Source organism: Colobus angolensis, unplaced genomic scaffold (genome assembly GCF_000951035.1).
Source record: "Colobus angolensis palliatus isolate OR3802 unplaced genomic scaffold, Cang.pa_1.0 Scaffold10, whole genome shotgun sequence".
Lineage (NCBI taxonomy): Eukaryota > Metazoa > Chordata > Mammalia > Primates > Cercopithecidae > Colobus > Colobus angolensis.
In genome coordinates, this window is record NW_012110919.1 from 22871322 (window position 1) to 22873950 (window position 2629).

The 2629-nt window shown below is 48.3% G+C and overlaps 1 protein-coding gene across 1 annotated transcript in view; it reads left to right on the plus strand.

Moving 5' to 3' along the window:
* The window catches only part of SH2B3 (SH2B adaptor protein 3), a 46114-nt gene that overhangs the window by 12279 nt on the left and 31206 nt on the right, over positions 1-2629 (plus strand). Inside the window, exon 2 of the mRNA XM_011937118.1 lies at positions 8-77. Coding sequence (XP_011792508.1) covers positions 8-77 — 70 coding nt within the window. The remainder of the gene's footprint in view (positions 1-7; positions 78-2629) is intronic.

The window sequence follows — 2629 nt, forward strand, 5'->3', positions numbered from 1 at the left end:
GTGGTAGGCTAGCGCTGCGCCGGGCGCCAGGCCCCGATGGCCCCGACCGCGTGCTGGAGCTCTTCGACCCACCCAAGGTAAGTAAGCCCTGCTCGCGGGGTTGCGCACTGTGCTGCGCCCTTCGCCTTCACCCTGGGGAGAGCGCCGGCTGGGGAGGTGTGATGGCTTTTCAGCTGGTGGCCACAGAGTGCCCAGAGGGAACTAGGCCCTCTTAAAAAAGAACTTTTAGGCCAAGTGCAATGGCTCATGCCTGTAATCCCAACACTTTGGGAGGCCGAGGCAGGAGGATCGCTTGAGCCCAGGACTTTGAGACCAGCTTGGGCAGCTTAGCGAGACCCTATCTCTATAAAAAATTAGCCAGGTGTGGTGGTGCGTGCCTGTGGTCCCAGCTGCTCAGGAGGCTGAGAAGGGAGGATGACTTGAGCCCAGGAGGTGGAGGCTGCAGTGAGCCGTGATCATGCTACCACATTCCAAGCCTGGGTGACAGAGTAGACCCTGTCTCTAAATAAAGAAAATAAAAAAACTTTTTATTTTCGAATTTTAGATTTACAGGTCAGGTGCAGTAGGTCATGCCTGTAACCCCAGCACTTTAGGAGGCCAAGGTGGGCAGATCATTTGAGGCCAGGGATTCAAGACCAGCCTGGGCAACATAGTGAATCCCTGTCTCTACTAAAAATATAAAAAATTAGCTGGGCACAGTGGCGCACACCTATAATCCCAGCTACTTGAGAGGCTGAGGCAGGAGAATCACTTGAACCTGGGAGGGAAGGTTACAGTGAACCAAGATCACACCATTGTAGTCCAGCCTTGGTGACAGAGTGAGATTCGGTCGCAAAAAAAAAAAAAAAAAAAAATTTTAGACTTACAGGAAAGTTGCAAAGATAGTAATGTTCCTTTACACATGGTACCCAGCTTCACCGAAGGTTCACATCTTACGCTGCTGTGTACATTGGTTGTAGCTAAATGCCACTGTTCCTTTGGCTTTGCCAGTTTTCCTCTAATGTCCCTTTTCTGTTCCAGCTCGCCACCCAGGATACCACATGAAGTTTAGTCGTTACGTCTCCTTAGGGGCCTGTTGGCTGTAATAGTTTCCAACCCTCTATTGTTGATAGCCTTGGCAGTTTTGAGGAGTACCAGTCAAGGATTTTGTACAATGTCCATGGACACATTTTTGGCTTCCCATTTGGGTGTCATATGGACTGGTAGCAGGTCACTCTGAGATCCTTGAAAACCCTGACTTGGACTGGCGTTGACGGATTGGTATTTTATTTCCAGAGGGCTCAAAACCATCAGAGAATTTCTCTGCACCTCCTGTGCCTTGGTGATGTTTTGCAAGTTAAAAAAAAATTGTCCTTTGGCGAAACCCCATTGCTACAAAAAATACGAAAATTAGCTGGGCATGGTGGTGTACGCCTGTGGTCGCAGCTACTCTGGAGGCTATGATGGGAGGATCACTTGAGCCCAGGAGGTCAAGGCTGCAGTGAGCCAAGATCGAGCCACAGCACTACAGCCTGGGCAACAGAGCGAGACTCTGTCTCAAAAAAAAAAAAAAAGTTCTTTTCCTTCACAGCTGGCTTAATTCCTAATGTGCTGTTGAGGCTGAAAGGTCACTGTGTTCTACTCACCTGACAGGCTCCATCTTTGACTCAGGTATGCATGACAGGACCATATAGCTTTCATCTAATTGCTCTCTCTTTGGGATCCTGTTACATGGTAGGGCCTTACTCTAGAGCATGAGCAAAACCGATGTGATACTGGCCCTGAGGGGTTCACGATGGGGGTGGAGGAAACCTACGGTTACTTTTCATTCATTCGACAGATATTTATGGAGCACCTACTATGTGTTAGGCACATTCTAGGGGACCAGGCGGTCTAGTGGAGGCTCTTGAGGAAATAAACCCACAAATGAACATGGAGTTAAAAATGGTAAATTGTGTTCTAAAACTGGTAAATTGTGTTCTAAAGGAAAAGCAATGGGGTCTCTGGGAGGATAACTGAGGGGTCCCAGTTTGGGGGTTTGGGAGAGTCATCCAAGAATCCTTTGAAGTAACCTTTTCAAACTTGACTGTGGCATAACATGCAGACCTGAAAGTATGTGAAGTATGAAACACATCTGAAGCTCTGTGTTTCCGTGTGTGTGCAATGCAAGTGACGAGCACCCCAGAGGGCTCCTTTATGCCTCCCCCAGACCAGTGCCCCATACCCCCATATATACCGCCTCTTATCACCAGAGGTTCGATTTCTCTGTTCTTGAATGTCAGGAGTGGAATCATGCAGCAGGTTGCCTTTGTTTTATTTTATTATTTATTTTGAGACAGGGTCTCACTGTGTCGCCTAGGCTGGAGTGCAGTGGTGTGATCATGGCTCATTGTAGCCTCAACCTCCCAGCCTCAGGTTATCTTCGTGCCTCAGCCTCCCCAGTAGCTGGGATCACAGTCACGTGCCACCACTCCCAGCTAATAAATAGGCTGCCTTTTATGTCTATGTCTGGCTCCTTTTACTCAGCATGTTTTAGAGATTGATCATACTTGTCAATGGTGTCTTCCTTTTTTTTTTTTTTTGAGACAGGGTCTTGCTCTGTCACCCAGCTGGAGTGCAGTGGCTTGATCTCAGCTTACCACATCCTGTA